Raw genomic sequence first — 25,821 nt, forward strand, 5'->3', positions numbered from 1 at the left:
GGACAACTCACAGATAGGGAAATCACTCTGGCCGTCCCTGTTGACAGCAGGATTTTAATCAGGGCCTGACTTAAATCATTAATTCACAGCCCTCAGGTTGTTTAAAGAGCTGTGATAATGAGCTGAGAAGAAATTACTATCCATTTTCTCTTGGTGGGACTCTAACGGCATGACATGACATTCACTGAATTGAGGAAAGAACAGGGATAATCTTCAGAATGAGAGAAAGACAGATAATCTACCCAGAAGAAACAATGCCAGAAGATTCCTCCACATATGCAAACACAAAGAGGTCAATTTAGATCTAGTTTTTTCAACATGTCTTTATTGCTTCAGGGCATTTGGCAAGATAGCCATAACATAAACCTCCTGTCCAACATTACTTGGCAACATATTTCCCATCTGGAAAGAAAATAAATTGGATTTTTTTCTTTGTGCTAATGCCACATTTTTTGGATGCTTTTTTGGAAACTAATCAAGAGATGGCTGCTCAGCATGCCTCTTCATTCTTGATGGGCTTTTAGTGCAAAACTGCCAGCAGCAACTTTCTGAAGTCCCCAGAGGTGTCAGATCGGACAGCTTCAGCTAACGGCTTCTTGTACATTTGCTGGAACTTCTCCTTTATTGCTGGCAGATCGCTCTGAGGAGACACCAAGAGCCTCTTTAGAAGAGTGGTGAATGTTCTGAGTAATATGCCCTGCTCCTACCAGCGCCCCTGGGGTCTGATTCAAGGACCACCACACCCAGTGGGAGTAGGAGAAGAGAATGCAGGAGGTCTAAAAATCTTGGAGGACTTTCAGCTTGACATTCAGATTTGAGGTAAGCCCATGTCAGATGGTGGTGAGGGGATGTTAACTGTGAAGAGGACCTGCATGGAAAGCTATGCCAGGTGGCTGGGAGAATTTCTGCCCAGTGGTGCTGTGCCAGCACAGCCTTGGTACTGGAAAAACTCACACAGGTCGCTGTGAACTCCTGAGGTCATCCCATGGTGGCAAACAGGGAAAGAGGCACTTCCTAGGAGAATGGCTAAAAGTGTTTTGTTCCACCCGTAGAGGTAATTTTCTGGTTACTAGGCAGGGGAAGAAATAAACTCCTTGTCTTGAGCTTTCTTGTGAAGACACCTAAAGCACAGGTCTGATCTTTATCACTGTGGGTTTTAAATGTTATAATGACTGGACTGTGTCTTAATAGAGAGAATACCCTGGAGCCTAATTTTTCACACTGTGGATCATGGAGAAATATGCTTTCCTCATCCCTATGAAAAGCTCCTCCTCTGTGTTAGTTGAAACAGCCATGGGGTTACAACCTACACAGCTTAGAAGGAAGATTTAAAGACTGTGCTTAAATATCTCAAATGTCTTGTGAAATTTTGTGCTCCTTAAAATGACAATTAACTCCTTTGGCTTTTTATTTTTCTTCTCTCCTCCCCATCTGTTTTTCCCAGCTGGAATCCAAGAAAATTGGCAACATATGTTTATAAGCAATTCTCAAATTGGGAACTGCTGCTTTATCATTAATTAACTAGGAATTACTTTTACACATCCTAGTGGGGCCAGACCTCCCCATGGGTTGGTTTTAACCAGGTACAGTTGACTCCACTTGAAATTGCCTGCATGCTTCCTGGTTTAGTTCCTTTGAAAACAGAAATAGATGCAATATCAAAATTAGAGTTGCCTGGGTACAGAAGCAGAGTGTGACCACTGATGTCACTGGGCTGAAAAGGGTTTGCTGAGCACATGATCTATCAGGACTCACTCCATACCCTCTACATTTGTATTTCTCCCAGAGCTGATGTGAGGCATTACAGGACACAGGGTACCCTACCTCAGCCCTGGTCACAAGGATGCGAATCAAGGTCTCTTCATCAGTCCCAGCTCCTTTCATCGACTTGTGCAGAAGTGTGGCAAAGTAACCTGGGCAGTCTTTGGCACAGCTGACTAAAGAAAACAGTAAGAAGCCTCATTACACTTGTACATTTGCAGTTTGTGATACAACTTCAAGCAGAATTAAATAAGTAAGAAAGAAAAGGAAACTCCAGTGTTTGTGCTTAGACATATGAGATGGCAGGGCTTTTATTCCAAGACTGATCTGCTGTCAGTATGCAAGGAGAAATCTTGGACTCTGAATGGGGATGTACATTTTTCCACAAGGAAAGTGTGTTACACAGTGAGATTACCAGCACTGAGTACTCTGCCATTCCACAATGAAAATTACATGAACGAGAATGAGCATTTGCCCCTATGGGGTTCCTCTTGCCCGTCTATTCTTGAGGTAGCTGCTCTTTCTGCAGATCACAGCAGGAAGATCTGGGAGAGCCTAGATCCAGATGGATAACAGCAATACCAGTAAGATAACCAGAGACAGGGCACAGGCGTAAATACCAGTCAAAATCAACCCTAGTGCTAAATTGCTGTCAAGGACCCTGTACATTTTTGTGGTGGATGGCTAGCACACTTCTCATGATGCCCAAGCATCTGCTAGAAGTTATCACCAGCCATGGTCCCAGGGCCAGCTTGGAGGTGGCCACCCTGTGTTAGAGGGCAAATAATTTAGCTGTGTGGAAAGGAGCTGTGTCTATCAAGTTTCATTTTTAAAACCAAGGAGTCCTAATCACTACTGAAAACTCTCTTTTTTTTTCTGGCAGATATGTCACTCAGTTTAGGGGTATCTTAATGGCTATTGCCAGGCTGTACACAGACCCCCAACAACCAATGTCAGGCGATGGCAAGAACTAGAAAAGGAAGGTCTTGAAACAACTGCTTTTTACCTAGAGTCAGATAAGCCTTCTCCAGATCTCCAGATGTTTCACTTTTAATGGATTCTTCTATGTCCTTCCCACACACCTATGGGAACAAAAAGGAGCCATAAGAGCTTCTGTCTGTACATGTCTTCCCACTGTCCAAACCAGCATCAGACTCGGGATCCAATGGTAAAAGGTCAATCTAGATCCTTTAGAGCCTTTCCAAGAGAGTAATTTGAGGGCAAGTGAAGTTCTCCTCCGGTGTAAGTGCTCACAGATCCACTGGCACCAAGAGAAGGTCTATGCAGCCAGGTAAGGCACAGTGGTTAAGAGATGGATAACCTACATTATGCAGTCCCAGGTATCTGACAGCTTTAGGACAAAGAAGCTGCAGCTTCTTCTTGAGTGACCCCTGGTTGGGAGAAACTGTTTGACCTTCCTCTATCCCCTCTGTCAAAGGCTCTGGATGGCTCCCACACAAATAAGATAATTTTTGGAACTTTACCAACTCTATGAAGTTTTGTTACTTATTGTCTTTGGCTTCCCAGGCAAAGTTTACAAGCACCGCAGTTGTCCCAAAGTTTTTGTATTATTCTGTAGGGAAGGGGAGAAGCAGACTTGTCTCTTCAAAACAGAGTTTATCCTGACTTTTGTGAACTTCAGGAATCTCAAAGGCTTTTACTTTGCTCTGCTTTGCCTATCAGGATGTCCCTGCATGATTCAAGACTCTGACTTTTAGGTCAGAGCTGGGAAACAGTATGTACAAGGCAGCAAGGGCACCGTGTGAGGCTTTAGGGCTTAAGTTCTGCAAACTACCAACCTGGTTTAGCTCTTGCCCTATATATATCTCCAGCTGAAGAGAAGGGCATGTTTGCAAGATTTGGGCTCTAATCTTGGCCTACTTTGAGTGCAGCCAGGCAGGATGTGGTGGATTGGTTTGGGCAACCTGATCTGCTTGGCTTTAGGAATCAAAAAGCCAAGGTAGCTTGGCTATTGGAGCATTTAACTGAACCCCTAGGGTTTGGGCCACTGCAAGGGAGAGAGTATCAGTTTGTGACCGGGTTTGTTCTCCTGCCAGCAACAACCCAAAACTTGGATTAAGCTGCAAACATTTTTCTAACTATTGGTTCCTTATTATGCTGACACTGAAATATGGCTTTGACTGGAGCTCTTTTCATCTTCAGTGCCTAAGGCTACAGTTTTCTGATGAACTCAGGAGTTCAGGACTGTGAGCCAGAGGCTGGAGGGGAATCCTTTCCTGAGAATAAATGTCACTGCTGAGCTTCCACTTTGCTTCCAGGAGAAGGACCTTGGATCTCCCATTGCTTTGACTTTCTGAGGTAATTTCCAAGCAAGACATCTCCATATCAGGTCAGGTTCAGGTCCAAGCATGAGTAAAATGTCCCTGCTGGTGACACAGGGAGAAGTGCTAAACAGCCAGGATCCTGCTGCCTACTTTGCCTTATGTTTGGAGACAGGGGAAAGCACAGCAAAGCACCTGCACAGGCCATCTGCCCAGTGTGGGCAGAGAGGAAAAGGCTGGAGATAAGCTTCTCCTCAGCCAATATGAGCGTGTGAAGTGGGGAGAACAGCAGGAGATACTTTGCAGGCTCTATTTAAGAGGAGGGGAAAAGACCAGAAAAGCAAATCCTTCCTTCAGAGCAGGTATTTGTGAACCTGTCCCTTTGCTGCAGGAGGAGGGGTACCTACTACTGTGCAGCTGTGGGAAGGAACAGACACTGTGACATTTATTTGACTGAATATTGTGTAGGTTATGAAGGGGAATGGGTCCTTCACTGGCAGAGATACAGCTTCTCCTGTAAAACACCTATCCTGTAAGCTCGGAATACAGTTGCATAAGTATATTTTCCAAGATTCTTAAAGCATTCAAGAAGTTATAAAATGGCAGATAAAGGCTTGTCCATTACAAAGAATCATTTAGGGTGGAAGAGGCTCTTCAGATCATTATATGTCATTGTAGGGTCTGCACCTATATGTCAGGGCCTATGCAACCCACATTGCAGAAGATAATAACTCACCTTTTCATAGGCTTGAAAAGTAGCTCTCAGCTGGCTATAGCTTCTCTTTGCTAGGACCACATTGAAAGCCAGCTCCTCTGTTCCCCAGCGGCCTTCTCCTGCCTTCAAAATCACATGTTATTCCTTGGAAGCACTTGTTTATACACACTAGAGACACGAAGTCAGCCAGAGCCCTTGATTCACCAAGCTCCAGCCCCTGCACCCCTTGGTTGGTGTGTTTAGTCCCCCCGAGGCAGCCCTTGCTGCGCAGCACGAGGGAAAAGGGATTTGTGCGCAATTGCACTTACTTTATACAGATCTGAGGCATCTTGCTCTGCAAGCTCTGCATTGACCTGTTGGGTCTCATCTCGGGTTGCCTGCAGAAAAGGAGATAACCGTAAAAAACACCAGACCAAGTGCTGGTTACATTTCAGCTCGTGGCCCTGGCAGGTCTTTTGGTTGGAGTTTTGCTGCCATCTGCTGACACGAGCCCGGTGATGGGCACGGTGGGACTCGGGTTCACCGCAGCCCCTGGGTTCGCTGCCTTCAGACATGAACCCTCTGTGTAGGGTTTATCCCCCAGCCTTACGTGCTGTGTGCTGGGGCCCTAACGAGATTGCAACGTTGATGCCTCTGGAGCAGGAAGGTTCCCAGTACCTGCACTGAAGTGCTGACGGTTTTCACGGTGCTGGATATGCCCTGGTAACTGTGAAATGTTTTCCTGACTAACCCACATACTCTGAGCATTCACCAACATTGTCATCCCTGGGAGAAACTAAGAAGGACTGATCTATGAAAAAAAAAAAAAAAAGTATTTGCCACTCCTGAAAATATACAAGAGGTTGAAGAGAGCTGTATCAATGCTTCCCAGAATGAGAATCTTAACTGTGATGCATTTAGCAATGTGATTGCTATGTCTTTTAAGCTTTTTGTATTTATTCAGTCTTTTCATTTCCCAGGGTTGTCAGATCAGACTGGCCACCACACTGCATTTCTAGATGGGCTCCTATTTTTCTTAGTTATAATGTATCTTTATGACAATATTGATTTTCTGCTTTATTTCATGAAAGGGGTTTAAAATAAAGTCTGTTCTAATGGAAAACATGCTTTTTTTATGAATGAAAAACATAACAGCAATCTCTTTCATAGTTGTTCTGTATCTATCTGAATTCTAAAATGCTTAGCTGAGATGGAAATAAGATTTCCTGGTTTGGGGCAAAATTCAGAATAATGGGGCCATGACCTCGAATGAGTATTCTAGCCTTTACCATGGTATAAATAACAGTGAAACAATCCTGTTATTTTCAAAGTATCAATATTTATAAAATTATCTCTGGCTTCATAAACTAAAATTGTACATATTAAAAAGCCATATAAATACGAAAGGCTCCTATAAGAATGCCTTTTGTTTACTGTAAGTACCTCGTTATTATTTTACATATCATAACTGCAGTATTATAAATACCAGCCAATACTTATTATGATTACTCAGGGAAAAAAGGAAATATCCCTGTCAGGCAGCGGCATAAGAGGAAAGTCCCCAGCCTTACCTCTAGCACCATGACTAATATCTTCTGTAGGGAGCCACTGGTGTCACTTTTAACATCAGATTCTAGATCCCTATCAAACACTGGGAAGAAAAAAAATCTATGAGAGTTCAACCAGTGAGAAAGGATTTAAATGAAGGTGTTTGAAAGACAAAACTACTTACAACGTTTGTAGGCCTCCTTTATGTTTACAATTTCCTAGGAAAAAAAAATAAATAAAGTAATAATCAAATAAATAAAGAAAGAAATCTTATTAATCATTAAATAAATGAGTAGACAAAACACCAACAAGTCAGCACCACGCCTGTACTGTATGAGGCTTGGGACCAGAGGGGTGGGAGAAGCCATGAATTCCCAGTCCCCCGTTAAGGACAGCACTTTGAGGGGTGTGTGACTCGTGCAGGTGTCCTTCTGGTTTTCCCTGCATTTAGGCAAGAGCTAATGTTTTTTTCACTAGAGTTGTGCTCCTGTACCTCTGAACCATCAGAGTAGTGCCAAAACTGCCTTTAACATGTATCCAGGGATTTTTCTCACCAATGTTGCCTCCATGCCATCCAAGGCAGACAGGAGTAAGATAAAGGAAGGAATGTGAATTATATTGGTCTTAAATCCTTTTAGAGTTTCAGCTCTAGTATGGCAATCGTATTGCTGCAAACACTGGCAAGAGGCACTTCAGCCATGGAAGCTGGTCTGATCCCTCCTCCTCCTCCCAGGGATGCTCTTGGTGAGCTCTTTGCCCTGCTGCCTAAGGAAGGTCACACATGGTGTCCCAACCTTATTGTTTCGTGTGCAGAGAATCTCAATCAGGAGTGACTCATCTGTCCCAGCACCCTTCATCGCCTTCCGAAGCTCTCGGGCCTCGTACTCGCAGGGCAGGTCCAGCAAAGCCAGAACAGCCTTTTCAAAATTCCCACTCAGGTCTCCCTTCAGGTCCTCTTCCATCTCCTGTGGGGACAGTCATGAGGGTTAGTGCAAAAGCTGAGGTGAGATTAGAGGATTTCTTAATTTGTTTCAGGAAATCTAATGATTTAAAAGCTCCTTCTGTACCAAAAAGTGACAAAACATTTTTAAATAGGCCTTAAAATACACAGGCTTTTTTTTTTTCAAAATTATTTCCCTAAAAATTTTGGTTTGAGATGATTGTCCCATCTTCAAATACCAGCCAGTATCAGTCCAGTTATGACTCTTACATGAGTAAACAAATGCAAACTAGTGTTTTGAAAAGCTTAACAGGAGTTTACTCTGAAACAAAATGCAGAAGCTTCCTGCTTCGAGAGAGCTGCCACACAGGGGATCAAACTACAAACCTTCTCTGTTAGTTTTGGTTAAAACAGACTTACTGGAAAAAGCAGCAGATTTCTGCAAGGTGCTTTTGTGCCAAGCAAACAGCAGTTTTTTTAACATACACACACACACACACACATGCACAGAGAGAAGAAAAAAGCAACCTTCTTTGATGTGATCTACTTAATTAAAAATTTACTAAGACCCTGGAGAAGAGCTGGCTAGTGCATGCTAGCTAACCTTGAGGATGCCTGCTGAGGATGTATTTGAAGTCCTATCTGCAGTCAACATTTCCTGCAGTATGGGAAACACTTGACAAGTTCAGAACACTGAATGAGAAGTCCAGCTCTAAATCTATTGTTCTCAAGTTCCTCCTCACACAACCACACATGAACACTCAACTACTCAGGTCAGAGGCTGCCATCGGTGTTGGAGCAGGGTCAACACACACACCATGAATTCTGCAAGTTCCTGGAGCAGCAGGAGTGTGAGATGGTACCACTTGTGCCTCCTTCCCAAGAGATTCAGGCTGCCCAGGCAAGCAAGAAGGGTTGCTATGAGCTGATGTCACCATGATGTCTCACGGCATTTGATAATTTCTAATGCCTATTTTTATTAACCCTCATTATAGAACAAAATCTACAGTATTTTTGTAATCAAAATCTAGATCATGCTTGCTGTAAATTTTACATATAGAAGGCTTTCATTCATCTTCAGTGCTGACTTTCTTATTGACACTGATTAATGAGCACGCAGACACTAAGAAAATACCAATTTAATAACAAGGTCTGCAGGATTCAGCTGTTTACTAAAATAATATTTTTCTTACACACAAAATCATTACAGCAGTTTATGCCTCCTCCTGCAGAAATCAAGTGCCCAATGAAACTTCTTCGTTTTGCAACATGTTCTACTTCATCACTGGGAGAAATCAGTATTACTTCTATTGAACTCAATAAAAATATAGTTGTGCAAGATCAAATAGTTCCTCTGAATTTACATCTGGACTCTGACTTAAAATTTCCCTTTTATATTAACTTATTTTTCTGAATGTGCTGAAGATGAACACAAGCTGAAACACTTTCTATTTCAGTTATGAATTATTTTCTAGCTTTCCCAGCTTTGATTAAAATGCTCTGATCTGGTTAAGGCTGACTTCAAGAAGACTCTGAGGCCTAAAGTTAGAAATATAATTGGTATTTTAGGAGATAAAATAAATAGCTGAATCAGAAAGTAACTGCTGTCCCCCTTAAGTCCACTATGCCCTTGATATTTTCAAAAGCAGAGGCCTGTAGGCTGTATTTTCAGAGGCAGTGGTTTGAAACAGAGAGGCCACTTATTTCAAAATACCTTGCTATACAAAGCCTTGTACTTCTGTTTTATTTGTTGTCTCTGCTCCGATGTTCTACTTGATAAGACTTCAATAATTTTCTTTTCATTGGTTCCTGAAAAAGAAGTTGTGCATAGGGATTATATACTCAGGAATCTAATGCAGAGGAAAGAAAATGTGACCTCTAAAGAGAAAATAATTCCTGTACATATATCCCCAGTGGTTCCACCTTTAGGACTTGTAGCATCTAAGATTCTTTTGAGGATAATTTTAACTGTAGTCAGCTACAATGTTCAGGCCATAAAATAAAAGTTCACCATCTCACGCTGTTCATATCAGGGAAATTGAGTCTTCTGTTTGAGAAGGTCAGACACTGCTCCTAAAATCAGGGTTATGCCAGTGCCCATAGGCTGACATACACATTTTTGGTGACAATGCTTGTTTGAGTAGTCCCAAGGGATCAGCCACCAGATCCAGTTTATTACGTGTGCGAATGCTGTGCTGGCACAACAGAATGAGGGCAGTGGGACAAGAGGCTGGGGCAGGTAGGATGTGTTTGAATCAGCTTCATTAACCCAGTGCCTGGATGTACAGCCTGTAAAAAATTGGTTTTAATTTTGCTAAATGGAGTCCGGAAGAGGAGCTAGAACCAGCCTGGATGGTTTCAGTCTCTGCCAATGCTGTTTTGCTTGGCAAAAATCAGAGTGAAGTGGGAGCGTGGGATGCCCAGGGAGGTGCACCTGCTGTGCTGCCCATCACAGAGGGAAGCTGAACATGCAGCCCCCCTCCAGGGGAAAAGCCCTCAGTCAGTTTTGAGCTCTAACTTAGGCAATGGGTTGAAGAGGCTTACTAAAGGCAGTGACCTTGCTCTTGTACTTTTCTTGCCCTCGGTCATATAAACAGATGTTTGCACATAAACAGATGTTTGCACAAAACAGAGCTGCCAGAAGGCATTTGTTATGGCTAAAAAGAGACAGGACCTCAGTGATGTTACCTCGATGTACAAAAGACACAATAGGGCAGCTATTGCATTAACACAGGTGTCCTGGTGCACTTCCATCTCAGGGCCAGCAGCTTGACTCAGGCATTATTTCTTCAAGATGGGTATTGAAATTGAGCATGTGAGCCAGGACAGACATCTGACCCGGCATGTGATGGGCACTGCCCAAATGCCCATAGCATATCAAGGGTTTAGATGGCAGACCAAAGGCATCATGACATATGCCAGGGCTGCTGATGCCTGCACATCCTGCTGGTGGTCACTGCCTCATGCTGTCCGTGTGCTCTGCCATCTGATGCATTTGTGTTGCCATCCCTGGGATTTGTGCTGTGCCTCATCTCATGCTTTTAGGAGCAGGAACAAACAAGGGTTTTTGAGTAGCAACCAGCACAAAGGATAAAGATACAAATTATATTGGCATTCAGCAACAGCTGATGTGCTTTCATCCCTCATATCACTATCAGGTACATGTAGGACAACTTTAGGGCACCTTGTCCAGTTCTTCCTGCTTAGATCAGAGGCAGAAGGCATGGTCCAAGTTTGAAAGGAATTATATTCCTATTTGATAATGCTGGGCTAAACTTTCAGTAGAAGAGTCCTCTGGGGAACTGTTTTGAGAGGGCTCAGTTGATAGGACAGGAACAGTTCCTAAAATTCAACACTTAACTAGCTGATTCTGAATGTCATTGCTATACCAGGAAGAAATGCTTAAATACATATTAACTGTGCAAATACCTGGAGTGAATTAATAACTTATTGATCTTGTGTGCTGCCTGGATGTTCTTCCTCTATGGAACATTGTCACCTCCATGGACCTTAGGATCCCATGAAACACTATGCATTCCTCACTCACGTCAGTGCAGTCAGGCAGCTTACTTCAAACTACCTCAGAAGATGGGGAGGGACAGTATTTTCAGTTAAAAATCACTGATGAATGTTGAAATCACTGTAAATTCCTTTCAGCTGATGGAGCTGCAGTGGGATCTGGTGAAATATGGAGGTGATGATGTTCTTTACTGGTCTCTGGAGGCCTGAGAAAGGATATATAACCATGACCTTAATCTGACCTGACTACCTGGACCCTGTGACTGTCAAATTAGTCTTGGCAGCTTGATGTTCCTATCATAGGGAACAAATATCATATTTACCCTCATCCTCTGGAGCCATGCAGTTAACAAACTAGATCTTACCAGTCTTTGAGAAACAAGCTGGCTTCCCTTCCCATTTATCTTCATGGATGTGAATGTTCTTTGAGTCAGTACGTGACAGAAAGCATAAATATTACCTAAAACTAGTTGGAACAATTGGTTTGCCTAAGTTCATGTATATGCTCTTTATAATATTGATCTGCCCTTTGTACAAAATCCAAAAATCTACAAAATTTTTCTTACCTGCTCCTTTGCAGGCACTGTGTATTTTCTTGGCGTCTCGCTCTGGATCAAAGCCGTGATGGTGGTGTTTGTGGGTTGACTGGGAAGACAGAGGCACAACAGACACATGGGAAACAATTTTGCATTAGAATGACAGCAGTTTGGGGCAGGTTCTTGCTTGATCTTTGTTCCCACCATCTAAACCTTGAAGTTCAGGCTGAGCTTTGCTGAAATACTGTATCTATCCCTAGGGCTCCTGGAATGGATCCACAAATAGCTGTCACCACATAAAAACCACAGTGGTCTATATAACTTTGTCACCATATTTATATATGTATATGTCACTGTACATAACATGTCACCACATGACACACATGACCGTATAACATGACATATAACTTCGTTCTGCCAGTTCTGGCTTATTCAAATAATTTAAAGGTAATAACTTCATACCAGGCATCTTCATGCCAGATCAACTATTATTGGTTTGTACCACTTTAACAACAGGCCAATACAAACACCTTATCAGAAGCAGGACCTATCTCTGCAGTACAGTTTTAAGTACTGGGAGCTTAAAATCACAATCATCTGAATAAAAACTTGTCCCAAAACCCTTTCTTGTATTGATGCATTCATGCAAACAAGATAATTGGAGATATATAATGTGATAAATCTGGGGGCTTTTGTTGTTGCTGGGGAGGTTTTTTGTTTATTTTTTTAATTTGGCAAAAATGTGGCTACCTTGAGCTAAATTTACAGGGACAGGATAATAACTCAAAGTCCACATCCACAGCAGCAGTTTACAGCCTGACATATCAATGTAAACAGAAAACCATGTCTGCTCCTAATCTGACAAGCTGTGAGTCACAGGGGCTGAAATTCTGGTACACCCTTCATTCTGCTGTTTCTCAGAAAAGGGTAGAATTGTTTGAGACCACAATGACAGCAACAATTTCAGCTCCCCTTATATGATTAATCAGATATTTTAAATGCCCAAACTCCAAAACAGTAGTAGAAACTAGGTCCTGGGCTCCAAAGGAAAGTAACACAAGTCAGTATGCACACCATGGACTCAGGGGTCTAAGTGGGCACTGGCAGTGCTTTGGCATTTCCATTCAAATAGCAACATGTGGATCGGGCTTCTTGCTTGGCAGGGCTGCCAGGCACTGGCACCACCACTGTTAATTAAGAGTTATGGTACTGCAGGGCATGGCAGTCTGCTTTGAAGCCCTTCTGAAAATGCCACCAGTCTGCTGAGGAGCCGAAGAGGTTAAATGGCTGATTAACCTCCTTGTCTCTGGGGATTGCACATGGCAGAGATCTTTCCTGAAAGACATTAGGCACAACATCATTCTGCTTGTGGAGTAAAGAGAATTTAGCCACGTGGCTGTGGGCTGCGCTCTGCTATGTAGCCATCTGTCCAGAGAACATGTTTTATTTACAAGTACAGTTACAACCTGAAAGTCTGTTTGTTGGTATGCTCCAAAAGTTTCATGCTGTCATCTACTAGTTCTGGTGAAAGAGCTGCAACTCTGGCTAAAGGGGTCATCTGTCAAAAGGCAAAGGGTCAGTTCTCAAGGAGAAAAACCCAAATCCAGTCCCTACACTGCTTTACCCAATGTACCTTCGTGATTGAAGCCAGTTAGGTACCTGGCTTTTTCAATGCAGTTAGCAGCTAGAATACAACCTACTGCTAATGGTAGCTGAAACTGAACATTTTTACAACCATAACAATTAGTAAGGTACTGTAACAATGCAATAACTTCATCTCTACAGCACAAGGTAACACTTTGATTGCCATCATTATGACAAATGTTGCTTTTAAAGATGTATCCTACTGTATGCTCACACACAAGTGAGAGCCTTTCAAACAAGGTAGAAATAGTTGCATATAAGTAAGTAATATTTTCTAGTGAGAGATTTTATTTAACAGTATTCAAATTTCCCAGGAGTTTCAGTCAAAATGGAAAGGGAAAAACAAAGTTAGAAAGCAGATGCACTGATAACTATTTGAAATTAATTCCATTCACAGTTTTCTATTATGGCATCTCCTTAGATGGCATCGTGTACAAAGGGAATCTACTGACAGGCTGAGAGAGCTGGCGTTGTTCAGCATGGAGAAGAGAAGGCTCCAGGGAAATACCATTATTTTGGCTCAGTACTGTTGGTATGCTTATGGTTGATCTTGCTGTCTGTGTTAGGTGGCCAGTACTGAAGTTATTCTAGAGTTGTTTGCAAAGTAAACCAAAAAGACCAAAGAAGCAGCTGAAAAATCAGAAAAAAGGGGAAAATTCTGTAGCACAAAATACAGAGAAAAGTGCTAACATATGAAATGTAGACATTTGACTACTTTGCAGTTATCCAAGTGCTATTCTAATTTATAGACTCTCAGATTCCCTGCAGCAATAAGAGCTGAGAACTGTTGCTTCACATTCACTGCCTCCTGACCTGGGACAGAAGGTGCAGTGGTGAGAAGTGAAGAAGAAAAAGGCTTCATCTGGGGTTCTCTCCCACTTTTCAGACATTCAGCCTGGACAGAAACACCTGCACAAGCACACAAAGGCAGGAGCTGGGTTGTTCTTTGCTTTGCCTTGCCCACCAGCAGTGCTGGGCTGTGGGAATTGCCCTTATCATGCTCGTGCTGCTGCCTCTGCAGCTCCCACTGCCCCAACCCTACTGCAGGTGCACCTGATCATGGTAAGGTCATGGCAGGGCATCGAGAGAGTGGTTTTCTCTCTCCTGCCTTGATGGCTGGTCAGTTATCCTCAGGCTTAGTGAGCCCCTAATTCCTAGGTACAACTTGTATTGTAGGTGTTGTGTTTGTGTGTAGCACAGGTGCAATAGGCAGGAAAATGGTACCACCAGAAACTGAAATAACATTGTAGATTTATGATTATTCATAAAGACATAAATACAGAAAGACTTATTTTCAAGGGAAAAATCATGCAGAAAGGAAGGAAGGCCTGTTTCGATGTTCAGGACATGTTTGTTTTAAAGCACCAGAGGAATTTATTGAGTCAGCTCTGCTAAAGCCTCCATCTTCAAATAAATCATTGCAAAACATTAAATGATGTGCCTGGGGGACACCATTCTTATAGTACTGTGTATAATACTAGCATCAGCTTTATAGAGAGAAATCTGACACTGTGGGTAGGTGACTGTCAAGACCACCTCCTGGGTCATCTGAGAAAAAAATTCACTACTTGCTGAGTCCCATCCTTGACCTTCCCACTGACATAGCTTCCCAGTGCAGGAGAGGTAGAGCTGTTTCAGAGCTGTACTCCTTACCCTGTGGATTTTGACAGGTGGATTTTCCTGTAAGGGATACATGGCAAAATCAATTGATGTTTAATACCATTTGTAACTTGTAGTCATTTTTCTTCTAAAAGTATGGGTAGAACCACTTTAATATAGTTCTTTTTTTAGAGTTAGGACCTTAGATTTGATTAGTTACTGACTTAGAAGTGTTCTAGCAAATTTGGTGATAGCATGATGTGGAGTCTGAAATATCAGGTGGACAGACTGCAAACAGCTTTGAAGTTGGACAGACAGTGTGAGGGAACTTGCTTTCACAAACTGGTCCAGCTCCATCCACTCATTTATTTAATTTTCTTCTCCTTTCTCTCCAATAGTTCTATATTAATTAATGTGACCAGAGTTCTGATGGTAAAGAATATTCTTTTCACTTCCAGAATAGCTGTATTTACGGCCTGTGTTGACTTGTTTTCTCTCATCCTGAATAGTTTTTGTCTCACTCAAGCATGTTTTAGACAATAATCTGTTTCCCTTGCAGCTTTGACTAAAATTGCCACAGATTTATTTATATTAAATTGGACAGTTTATAACAGATCTAAAACTAACTTGCTTTGTTCTAACTTGCTTTCAAGCACATAAAGTAGTTTTTCCTACTATAAATTACATCTGACTTTAGGGAGCTGTAAGATGAGTTTATAGTTGAAGATGATCTGCAATGCTTAGAGAAGCTTTGTAGATTTTTCTTTGATGTTTCAGCATGTGGAGCCCTTATGGAGCACAAATAAACAGTTTAACAAAAAGGTCAGCAAATCAAGAAGGACATGATGGGGTGGGGGAACAAGAGCTCTTGCTGCAATACATTGCAGACACTCCTGAAAAAATCTAGTATCTTCCTCAGGCAAAGACAATTAAGCTTGCAGTAGATACAAAGTGCTCATCAGTCATTAGACAAGAACAGAAGACATGCTACCATGAACATGCCAGGTAGTTTCCTGTATTGCAAAAGAGAACCCTCCCTGAAAACACCTCATAATACAGCTTGAGCACTCACAGCTATTTTTCCATTTCTATCATCTCATGCAGATGCCACAAGCCTGCTCAGGAACAGGTTTATGGAGGAGTACTGTCAGAACAATGAAAAGAGCAGCTGCTCGGGGTGCTGGTCACCCGCTGCAGCTCTAACAGAGATTGATGCTGATGATGTATAGAGATAAATGCAGGCACAGACCCTTAAAGAAAATCAGTAGGAAGAGCCAGCAGGAGTGTGGTTGCTGACCAGAGCAGATGAGATGCAGCTCTAGTAGCTGTAGGCAGAGCTCTAAAAAGAGTTGGATTGATCCAAGCATGCTAAGTGCCTACCCCAGTCTTCATTTCTGCCAGGTCCAATTTATATGCTTTATTTAGTCGATGTCTAACTTCAAGCTTCTTTTTGGCTGCTGTTTTCATTTTTCTTTGGTTTAACAGAAATAAAAATTAAATCTCAAAGTGGTAGTACACAGAAAGGGCAGACTGACCCAGCCATGCTCTTTACAGCATTACCTCATGCACTTGAGTGGGGTCAGGAATAAAATTTGGGGCAGCGTTTAGTTGTCTAAACATAGACAACTAAACATAGGTCTCTGGTGCTGTTAAGAGATGTCCCAGGGTAAGCTGCCTGATGCCTGTCAGACATCAGTGGTCTCCCGTGGGCCTGCACCCATCAACTTGATGTGGATGTCTCACATACCTGAAAGCATCACCAGTGGACACTGGAGGTGGGCTACACAATCGTGCCAGAGTTTTCCCACCCATTTTCTTATTCTACACACATTTAATTATGTTGACAAAAATGCATTTGAGAAAAACGAGGTTTTAAAAAGAATGACATAAACTAGTTCCATGTACAGCAATCTGAGTTTTCCTTTCTATCAAGCAGGTGAGCACCAGCAACCTCTCTGCCTGATTTCCCAGAGATTTACAGCTCCTGTCTGCCTGATTTTGGTTCCTCTACTGCCTACTGCAGCTGAAACAATTCCTGTGATGGGCACAAGCACAATGGCCCAACACTGTGTGGATTCTCTGGTGTCTTATAAGGCTTGAGTTCATGCCTCAGTCTTTTGTTCAGGGTATTTCTAATACAGTCCCTCTCTTCTCAAGATTTCCAAGAAACATAACAGGCACTAATAATTTTGCGATTAGCACCCTACTGGTAAATTCATCTAAAGTTGTCTGGTGGGTTCAAACGTTTTTAGCTAGGATAGCAGATACATATTGCAGCATCTTGCATTCTCTTTTCTTTGGGAAGCCAAGTCCCAAACAATCCATAATGTCTCAAAGGTGAGGACAGGAATACCAGAAAAACAAACAAACAAGTCAAAACAATTGAAAACCCATTCCAGATAGGAAGCTACAGAACCTGTTGAGATTTTGCAGTTCTCACAATGCACTGTCACTGAGCCACCAGTTCAAAGACCTTTGGGGAGCCCAGTCTCCAGCTAATGAACCATTTCTCCAGCTCAGCACTGAGAGAGCTGTCAGGACTGGTTTGGGCAGACCCTCTCACTCTTCACATATATTTAATTATTGCGGTAGGCAATGGATAAGTGAGTTGTCATCTCAAGGTGCCTTCCAGTTCTATGATTCCTGTCTTTATCTTTTGTGTGGAGAAGAAAATTTATTTTCTCTATCTACCAGGAAATATTCCAAACCATCCAGTCACCTTGTTAGCATAACAAACAACAGGACCGGGGTGTGCATCTCATTGGTTAAACTGTATCTAATACACTTGGATCACAGGAGACAGCTTTTGGCAAATCAGCACCTACATGATTAATTTTTTATAAACATACATATACTCAAGATTAATTATTTATCTTGGCAGAAGTCTTTAATGAGCTATAATGCAACTAGAATCCAAGGTTAACTAGACTAACAGTAATGATTAGGAAAAAAAAGGGACGTGTTCTTAGATCTTGTGGTTAAAACCTTGTAGTACATCACATTGTCAGGATAACATCCTGTTATCAGAAGAAACTCTGAACTCCCAGCCAAAGTAGTCTTAATGACAGCCCAAACCTCATCCCTCATCTCAAGTATTTCCGTCTGTTGAGAATAAAACACAAGAACAAACATAGGAGTAGGCTGCTGCATTTTCATCCTGATCTACTTCCAAAGACAGACTGAAAACATGATGCTATGTTTGTGCTTCATCCCTAGTCTGATTTACTAAAACAGACATTGCCAGTCATAATGATTTTTTTTCACCTTGTTGCAATGCTACTTTAGGCCCCTCTGGATTGGGTCAACTTTTTGGATAACAGCAGAAGACATGAGCATAACCAACTCAAACTATTTTATGATCCTATCACAATAATAGCCAGAGCCTCCTACCGCTAAATAGGGTTTATTATTCTTATATAAAAATAGTGTCACCTTATTTTAAACCTATGCATTCCTAATAGAAAGTGTATCTTACTGTTCATGTCAATTAATGACGCAGCTGAGACTGGAATGAACACCAACAGAGACGAGGACAAACCATTTCAGTGGTAACATCCAACCTGCCCAACGAGCAACACACCTCCCTCACCCACGGCAAAGAGCCTGGAGCCACATATCACACATCTCAGAGCTGTGCATGGGAGAGCTCTCAGAGCCAGCAGGCAGATCGCCCCTCCACCAGGAGCCTCCAGCTTGCCATGGGATGGATGGATGGATGGATGGATGGATGGATGGATGGATGGATGGATGGATGGATAGATGAGGGCAACCTGGCATTGGTACCTGGTGACCTGTGGCTGCTTTCTGTAGCAGCAAGGCCCTGGGACACCACCACAGCCCTATTCTTGTCCAGCTTGACATGGGACTGCAAACATTCCTGGGGGATAAAATGTTGACCTGCTGAGAAAGCTCAAGACCATCAATCAGAAAGGGAAAAAAAGCAGATAAAACCCATTTCATTGCAATGTGTAGGTATTCCCATGAGAAAAACTTCCAAATATTAGAGCTCTTTAATATAATGGATAAGAAAAAGAAACAAAGAGCAATTACTGGTAGGCAAGGTCAGGTCTCATCTAACTGGGAAAGGCCACTCCGGGCACAGATATCTTGTCATTAGCGGATGATGCATTCACTACCTCCTGTCATCCTTCCACCAAAGTAAGGGATTCTTCTGCAAGCTCTTCTCAGTAAAGTTGAAATAATAGGGCTCAGTTATTCAGGTATGAATTTATGAGAAAGGTAAAGGCTTTTACACACAGGTCAGAGTAATGGACACTAACATCTAAAAACAAACAGAAGCAAACAGCTGTGGTGTGTTGGTAGCAGGGCTGTATCAGCAGGCACTGGGGTTTGTGCTGTGGTAATAAGAAGGTGGGGTTGACAAACACCTTTTTGACAAATCTATTGGCAAGTGCAACCTTAAGACAACATGTCCTTTTGTCCGTAAGGTTCCTTCTTCTCCTATTTTGTAAAACATACCTCTCATTTTTGTTTCTTTGAGCATTTTTCTCAGTCAGCCACAATATGCAGCTGAAAAATTGCCATCTGCCTCCTTGCCTGCTCAGAGAATGGTATCAATGTCTCCAAATGCCATCTGCCATCTGCCACCCAGGCTGTGACTCTCCCAAATCCTTGTGGCTGTTTTATGTCTAACAGCTGCATGACAGCAACACACATTGTCAGCTAGCTTGTTCCTGATGGTTTGTTGCTATTAGAATCAAAACAACTTCTATATGAATTCTATACTGGATAATACAATACATGTAAGTTTTATGGATTAGTCAACAGCTTTTGCAATTGTAGGACCCCAGAGTGCAGAGAATATTTCTCTGCCTGTTTTGAAGGGTTCTACCCCACTGGACAACACTGTTTGTGACCTTCGTCCTTGGAGAAAATTGCCTACCCTCTGGGAAGAATTAGAATCTACACTGGTGTGAACTAGGTGATAGAGTGTTATGTAAGATTGTCACAGGGTGAAAAATTTAGAGGATTTGGGTTTGCTAATATAGTAAATAGATAAAAGCAAAAAACTTCAGAATGGAGGATTGTTGTTCTCCAGACCTTCTTCTTCTTCTTCTACTCCTCCATATTCTGCAGTAGAAGTAGTTTGGGATGACTGGATAAAGAATTCTGCAGTTCCTGACTGCGTGACTAAATAATTGGTAGAAAAGTAAAAATAATGTACGCTTTTAGTGACTATTGGTTAATTTACCTTTAAAAAGCCTTGAGCTTTCCTACATTTCCCTTTTGTATTTTGCTCTGCTTCATGCTCTGCTTCAGCATGTGAATTACTGATAAGATATAATAAACAACCTGAAGACCGAGAAAATACAGAAGTCCCGTCCATCTCTCGGACTTCTGGCAAAGACTCTAAAAAGTCTCTCCCATCAAGGGAGGCATAATTACGGCACGGTCAGTGGCAGCAATGACTCTGTTACTCTTTCCAAATTGAGAGGTGCAGACCTTATTTTCTACATCTGGGACTAAATGTGCAGCGACAACAAGATCCTAATATAATTAGTCACTTTTACTTCTTCCTTTTAAAAACAAGTGGCAATAGTGAAGATAATTGCTCTGACAGTTATTTAAACTGCAAAATAAAACCATTTTTCTCCTACAATGTCCCTCTTGTTTCTAGTAGCTGTTAATATATCATCTAATAATACCTTGTGTTTAATTTTTTATCCAATTTATTCATGCTCACCACCATAACAGAGAAACCCATGATTAAGAGAAAAATGTAAGTTTGGGATGGTTTTCTCATATCTGAATTTTATACTGTCCAGTTTTAATGTTTTCAAAAATTTTTGTGGCTGATGGAACACCTTAACACAGAGTACTTTTAAAATCAGTTAGCTACCAGGGCATCATGCAGTGGGAATGCCAAAGTTGCAAAACTGCAGCTTTTATTTCTAGAGGGCTCAATCCAGATGCTTAAATACAGACACCTCTGAGATGTGTGAGATCACCTAGCCCCTGTGTGGGGCTGGCAGAGGGGACGTGGGGCTGACAAGGACCTAACTCACTTGGTGGGGCTGCTGAAGCCCAGGCAGGAAAGGATGCTAGAAATCTTCAAAGACACCATGCCTGTGATTAGACATGAGTCATGCCTCACATCACTTCCTTTGATTACTTATCTTGCAAATGGTAGCCATAAAAAATGCAAACAAATGGCTTTATTCACCACAGATAAATCTAGTATTTCAAGTTGGCAATAATTCTTTTTTATGATGGGGGCAGACTCCTTTTATTTTATTGACCATAATACCTGGTTGGAAGACACTTGGAAAACAGCATATTTTGCCTCTTTTTTCAGCTGAGATGCCAGATTTTTAACTCAAGTGTTCTTACGTCTTATTAAAAATTTGACACTCATTACCTCCACTAAGACTTGTGATGAGTTAACCTTGATGGAGCTGAACTAAATTCGTGTGTATGCCAGCATGAAAGCTAGCATGACTTCAGAACACCTACACAGGGCTCAAATACATGGGCACAATCTTTGGGAACATCATACTGACTCTTGCATGTATTTTAAAACTCAATTATTTAAAAGGAGAAGGACTTGAAGGATGTTGCACCTCATCAGGGAAGCCCCAAGATGACATGCTTCACCCCTTGGTCCCTTCATTGTTTCTAAAATACATCTCTGCAAGACACATTCTCTAAACACCATCTACACATTCACAGACACATAGAAGTGCTGTTACTATACAAACGTGCATGTTTAGTGTCCAACAAACCAACTGTGCCTATGGAACTTGGAGGTTTGTGTGTCTAACGCCTTTGCACCTCACAGGAAGGAGGTGGAGGAAGTTTCAAGATACTCTCAGGTCAGCTGAGTCACCTAAAGCAGCAGTAATCAGTCTACTGCTTCAGCCACTAGTCACAGTTAACAATAAAGGCAGAGTCATTTTCTGGATAGCAACTGTTGAAAATTTTATAGTATTTGAAAGTAGCTAAGTTCTTGCTTGACTTAAGTAGTTAGAATTGTGGGGCTACAAATTGAACTTTATCTGAAGCATATGGCTGTGTTGTGTAAGTCAAAATGGATTACAGAGAAACCTGGAGCTAATAATCTGATAATTAAGAACAATAAAGATAGATTGTAGTGAAAAGTGAACAACCAGAACATTAGTAATAGTTAGAATAGGCAAAGCTAGCAGCTTAAATATTACTTAAAAGTTAATGGCTAGAGTGGGCAGCCCCTAGATTGTGGTATATGAATTGTAACAACCATATTCCAACATGGAATACAGAACTGACCAAAACTCCCACCAAAGCCGACCTCAAGGGATGCGAAGATGACCACGTGGTAACAAAACAGTGAACCAATAAAGAGGGAGAAGACCCCTAATATTACCATTGGTCTGGAGTGTTGCATGAGGGATGGGAAATTTAGATTGTGAGGGTTTAATTGCCAAGGGGTTTCTTTGCTCGGGGTCCCTCTTTTGAGGCATCTAAGCTTGAGCTACCAGATACCATAACTGACTTGTGCCAATGACCCACCTAATGGAGATGAGAGTCGAGTGACAAAAATTTCTTTAACAGTAACAACAGAACTTGGTAGAGTATGTTAAAACTGTTGTATGCAAAGAAGAGCATTAGAGTGCAGATACTTTGGATTTATGTTTTTGTACAACACAACTGCTTGACATATTTACATCATGTAAAACATAAATGTAGCGACTCTTTGATATTCCAGATGGATTCTATTTTTTTGCCACAAATGCATCATAATTTTTTTCATGGGTAAATGCTTGTTAACACCTACTACAGCAGCACTCACAGGACAGCCTCAGACCTAAAAGGAACAGCAAATATCTTGGATAATAAGGGACCATGGAAATGAGAAGAATCTGCCACAGCTCTTCCCCAGGGGTGGGTGGCTAAACAAGAAGTTATTTCTGTCATCTGTTGACTGTGGGCTTATGGCCAGGGACTGAACAAGAATCGACTGTCCCTGAACACTGGTCTGCCAGGGGAAGCAACAAAGAGCAATTGTTGAGCTTCCTGATGAGATAATAAAATCACACCATGATAATACTTGTACTAGGGAAACATTTCTACAAGGACAGTAATGTTCATAGGCAACACAGAAGTCCTTGTGAGTTTTGTGAGCTTATGCCCCAGAGGACTCCTCGGGCAGATATGTTCTCCAAGTTATACTTACTTTTTTACCTTCAAGTTGTCAAACCATATGGCCCACAACAACCTGCCATCCCCTTCTTAGACTATAGAGTCCTCCCTGGAAGAAGGTTTAGTCTGCTTTGCAATGAATGAAGCAGATGAAACTCAAGGGTGTTGCAGAAAATCTCAAAAAATTTGAATTAACCAAAGAACTCACCCAACCCCAAGATTAATTAAACTCACAAACACCACAGAGTAATGCATAAACAGTCTTCATGGATTTTTGAGAGACAGAAGATTAAAAAAAATACACAATTTCACATAAGTAAAAATCCATCAAACTTTTCAAATCATAGAATGAAAACCATTGCTGCTATTCCCAAATTGTCCCGAAAGCATCTTCCTTGTAGCAAAGCAGCTATCTAGATTTTAAGGCGGATTGACACTATTTGTGTTAATATTAAGGACATCAGATGTACAGATAAGCTTGATGCAAGACTGCAAACACAGAAAATAATTAAGAGACTTTAAATCGCTAAGGATATGCAGTTAAAAACATTGATTGTAGGAAAGGGTTCTGGACTGATTTCAGAGAGCAAAAAGCACATGAAAATATGCAGATTTGGAGTTGTAATGTTGCATCAGGTGCAGCTCTTAATTGGGAGCTCAGTTTCTGAGAGAAAGGTATGCTAGTGTTGGTTGGTAAATTTTTGCTGAAAGTGTTTTTTTCAGTAAAATTTTATACTTTTGTTCAAACTAACATGTTCAGGAAGATATAAATTTTGATGAAAGCTCCATTTTAAAATGAGACATTCTGATATAGCTGAAAAGTTCCATTTTAACATTCACATAGTGGAACCTTTTCACTGAAGAATTGTTAGCTTTCAATGAAAGCTCCATTTAATTGTTAACAGTTAAAATTAAATTGTTGACAGTTAAAAAAGAAGTTTTAAAACCGAAAGTCATTTGACCAAATAAAATACATCATTTGATATAGATGATTATTTTTATATTTCTCCCAGCAGAAGCTATTAAAAAAAATTAACTTCTGAAATTTCAAAGCAGACAAAATTCTGTTGTTGTATTATTCAACAGAATGAGACAACCCATTTTTACCCAGATTTCTAGTGCCAGTATTGACCACAAAAGAGAAGCTGCCTCTGTGCATTGCAGTGCCTCCCAAAGCCACCATAAACCACAGCAAGAGGTGCTGCAGCACCACAGTGCCCCTTTCATCCTCCACAAAATAAGTGCTTACTGGCTCATCTGCTGACAAACTGGTAGTCCCTACGGCTGGTTTCCATATATCCTCTGTGAGTTTGTAAGACTGGCTCTGGAGGTTTAAAAAACACAATATATAAGACACTCATGAGCCTGCTGTTACAAAACATGAGATTAGGAGAAACAGCAAACTGCCAGCAAAAAGCCAGTCTGCAAAAGGGATGGTGTTGAGATGGGACCATCCTTCCATTCATAGGGAGACAAAAAGCTCCTTGGATCTCTAGCTGGAACTTTGTGCAAATGGTACGGGGTGTCTTGCTCAGTCTGCCAAAGAAAATGTCCTGGGGAGCTGGTCCAAAAGCATCAGAACCTTGGCATGCCTCCAGGCCTTGCTGAATTTGGATTTAAAAAATAGTTACATGATAATATAACTCTTACAGAAACGAATGTCACTTTAGCCTGTATCAGCAAGCAGGCTGTCTTCTACTGATCCATACTGTGAAACTGCAGGTTCTCAGCATTCAAGAAGAAAATTCACTGCTGAATAAATACTGCTTTTATCCACTACTTTCAAAATTGGAGCTAAGACCCACAGCTTCTTCAGCACAAGCCACCTAACTTGCACTGGAACCAATCATTCACAGCTGTCACACAAAAGCTTTTGACAATCAGGTAATTTTGAGGTTAAATGTCTTCATGCAGAAATACAGATGTTAGTAAAAATTGTCTTAGTCAAAACTCATACAGTAATTTGATGCAGTAAATCCCGACACCTGGATTTTAATCAGGCCCTTCTGGGAGCACTACACTTCGAGATTACTCCTGTCCCTATTGTTCTGTGATAAACAGCCAAATTTTGAAAGTATTGGCCTTTGAGACAGGAAGCTTTTCATATATCTTTAGGGAATTATTTTAGTGTTCAGAATGTTCCAACACAAATTTGCTAAACTAACTAAAATTAGTTTTCCCAGGACATCCTGTGCAGCATTTATTTCTCTCAAAATGAAAGTGCTGCCCTGTTTAAGCCACAAGGAGCATTAAAACACTCAGGACTTGTGTGTTGCAGTAATAATTTCATTTTTCATGTACTGTAGTGAAGCAGTGTTACCAGCTGCATACAAGTTTCCCCCACAAAGTAGATTTTGAGTTTAAATCTTCACTTTCAGCTGTATTAATGCCATACAAAGTGAAAATTGACAAAAATAAAACCAGGAAATAATTGCATTCTTGACAATCCAAATTAAGTAACTACTTACATGTGAACTGCCCATTTTTGCTTAGCCTGAATGTGGAAGGTGCAACTCTTCTGCTCTTCAATAAAACAAGCATGCAGTTGGAATAGCTAAATACTACCTAACCCCACGTTAATCAATAACTTCTGACATTATTTAAATTCTAGTCATCGCAAGGTGGGGTGTATTCATTATTGCACGGTGGCTTTATTATCCCTACTATCTAATATCACATCCTGTTGTTTCATGGAGCTGACTGTTTTTTCTAAGGGAAATCAGGATTTCACAATGTAAACATTAATATTATACATACTGATTTATCTAATTGATATTACAATGATTTAAAACACAAAAATATTGTAGCACCCAACATGACCTTTCCAAACATGTTAGAGAGAAAGATACCTCCTTTGAAGGGTTTATATCAGATTTTATGGAATTTAATGATATCTAATAAGCCACTGGGGACCCTCAGCTCCTACAAAACATTTTGAGCAGAATCTCACTGCTTTAATTTGGTTTATGTGATCAGGTTTTGGTAGACGGGGGATTTCAGGGGTGTCCTTTGTGAAAAGAGACCAGGGGCTGCCCCCGTGCTGGACAGAGCCAGTGCTAGCTGACTCTAAAATGAACCCTCCCCAGGACAAAGTTGAGCCCCATCAATGATGCTGGTGGTGCCTCTGTGATAATATATTTAACAAAGGGTAAAAATTAC

General features: G+C 41.3%; 1 protein-coding gene across 2 annotated transcripts; it reads right to left on the reverse strand.

Moving 5' to 3' along the window:
• Nucleotides 1-328: 328 nt before the first annotated feature.
• ANXA13 (annexin A13) lies at nt 329-25,180 on the reverse strand. Of its 2 annotated transcripts, XM_069006048.1 has the most exons (12): nt 25,131-25,180; nt 23,912-23,986; nt 11,311-11,389; nt 8,940-9,034; nt 7,080-7,250; nt 6,470-6,503; nt 6,309-6,388; nt 5,067-5,135; nt 4,780-4,881; nt 2,768-2,843; nt 1,825-1,937; nt 329-640 (listed from the first exon to the last, which is right to left on the reverse strand). In XM_069006048.1, the coding sequence occupies exons 1-12, from the start codon at nt 25,143-25,145 to the stop codon at nt 521-523; spliced, it is 1,029 nt and encodes a 342-aa protein (XP_068862149.1). In that variant the 5' UTR covers nt 25,146-25,180; the 3' UTR covers nt 329-520. The 2 variants fall into 2 exon arrangements, with proteins under 2 accessions (XP_068862149.1, XP_068862150.1); XM_069006049.1 differs by lacking the exon at nt 23,912-23,986.
• Between the last annotated feature and the right edge of the window lie 641 nt (nt 25,181-25,821).

The sequence above is a fragment of the Aphelocoma coerulescens genome, chromosome 2, assembly GCF_041296385.1.
Source record: "Aphelocoma coerulescens isolate FSJ_1873_10779 chromosome 2, UR_Acoe_1.0, whole genome shotgun sequence".
NCBI classification, from domain to species: Eukaryota; Metazoa; Chordata; class Aves; order Passeriformes; family Corvidae; genus Aphelocoma; species Aphelocoma coerulescens.

What these genes read in the sequence shown, in the direction of transcription:
- ANXA13 (XM_069006048.1), bottom strand. An exon ending in GTTTGTCAGCAGATGAGCCA is followed by an intron (nt 11,390 to 23,911) that starts GTAAGCACTTAT and finishes CTGTCTTCCCAG; the next exon opens with TCAACCCACAAACACCACCA. An exon ending in ACAAGGCTTTGTATAGCAAG is followed by an intron (nt 7,251 to 8,939) that starts GTATTTTGAAAT and finishes CTGTCCCCACAG; the next exon opens with GAGATGGAAGAGGACCTGAA.